We start from the raw sequence: 1,852 nt of genomic DNA on the forward strand, positions 1-1,852 counted from the left end.
TGTGGAGCCTCTCAAGAATTGAATACTAAGAATTATTTCTAACCAATTTTCACATTTAACATAAATTTGTATTGATAATATTTAATACTTGGATAAAATAGATGGATGAGAATATATTTAAGAATTTATACATTGTGAAGGGTTTATTGCGACTTTTAGGTCACAATTGACGTAGGACATACATTAAAAAGTATTAAAAAGAATAGCATCAAGATTGCAATCATACAATTATTGATTATCAGAAATTGAAAAGGCTAAAGGAAATGAGCTGCACTCACTCCTCTGTTACATACACATAAATTATAAATCTACCTACAAAATATTATTTTCATATAAAGTCAACAATAATCAAAATGCAATGTAATAACTATAATAATACCAACTTAATATTTCTTAGAAGATAAGAAAAAAAATTCATTATTAATAAGAAAAAATTTGTTAATATCAACTTAATATTTCATAGATAAGCAACAAAATCCATTATCAATAAAATAAAATTGTTAATAGTAACTTAAATTGTTGTAGTAATGCAAGGATAGAATGTAATGCCACATCCAATCCTTTGATGCGCCAATCCTCTGGGAAGTGTAGACCTTGAAACTTGCAACCATTCTTTCTTTGAAACATCATAAGTAACCAACATGTTCAGTTTTTTGAATCTAAACCATATCCAGATCAAGTCTTTGTTACCTACACCCATCATGTTAGTGTTCTTCCGATATAATTCCATGCACCACTCACTTGGCATTTTGTCGACCTCTTTCCACTGTGAAGTTATTTTTTCTAACTCCCAAATGCTAACAGAAGCACACGATTTTATGTCATTCACTTTTGAACCAACAAGCATGATTCGTCCCCCACATTCAACGATAAATCGGTGAGCAAAAAAAGTATAAGGATCCGGGACTAAGATATGATTCCAAATGCCTTACAAGATATTATAAGAGACCATACCTTCTGGAATCGAACACATAAAGTAGAGACAACCGTCGACAAAGATAGCTTGAGAATGCATGTTCAAAATCAATGGCAAAGTTATGCTCACCGGCATGACTCCCGATTTATACCACGTATTATCAATTGAGTCAAAAATTATGTACTGACCATAGCAACTGAAGCAGAGTATCTTGTAGCCCTCGGCTAAGGATTTTCCATTCATCCACATTCCAGCTACTACTCCAGGCCATCCCATGTTTGACCAAGCCGGAAGTTCCTTGAGGGTTTGAGTAAGTGGGTTACCCACAAAGAAACGCGTATAATTATTATCCGTCAAAAAAACAATACCGCCAATGGAAGCTAGAGGGAAAATAACCAGCTTCTTTCGGAAAGAATGGAGTTTTGAACGGTACCATTTGTTCGAGGAGGGATCGTACATGGCTGCGGTGTTTACATTGTTGTCGGTGATAGTGTAGAACCAAGGTTGAGTGATGGGAAGTTTAGCATATCGTTCCCGAAAGCTATGTGAAGTCAACATGGAGTTCCACTTTTTACTAACTGAAAGGAAACGAAAGACGGTAACAATTGGTAATCTTTCCCCAACAACTTCAAAGAGGTCTTCCGGGAATTTTTCCCATATCTTTGATAACATTTCATTAGACGAACACATGGTCAGTCAGCAGCTGCAAAAGGGAAAGAAAAATAAATAATACTTAAGTCTAAATTACAAAAAATAAATAAAAAAATATGAGAATTGGAATTGAATAACGGAATCCTATATCTAATTTACCCTAAATAAACATAACTTAACATTAAAAATATGATAATAAGATTTATTTATAATATATTTAAGGATCTATGGAAGAATAATATGACACAATCACGTATCCTAAATGTTTTCAAACACTAAGATGTC

The 1,852-nt window shown here is 33.3% G+C and overlaps 1 protein-coding gene across 1 annotated transcript; it reads right to left on the reverse strand.

Annotated features, from left to right (window-relative positions):
• Positions 1-511: 511 nt before the first annotated feature.
• On the reverse strand, positions 512-1,606 carry LOC124913239 (F-box only protein 6-like). The gene is made up of 2 exons (XM_047453835.1): positions 955-1,606; positions 512-906 (listed from the first exon to the last, which is right to left on the reverse strand). The coding sequence occupies exons 1-2, from the start codon at positions 1,604-1,606 to the stop codon at positions 512-514; spliced, it is 1,047 nt and encodes a 348-aa protein (XP_047309791.1).
• Positions 1,607-1,852: the final 246 nt, after the last annotated feature.

This window comes from Impatiens glandulifera, chromosome 8, assembly GCF_907164915.1.
Source record: "Impatiens glandulifera chromosome 8, dImpGla2.1, whole genome shotgun sequence".
Lineage (NCBI taxonomy): Eukaryota > Viridiplantae > Streptophyta > Magnoliopsida > Ericales > Balsaminaceae > Impatiens > Impatiens glandulifera.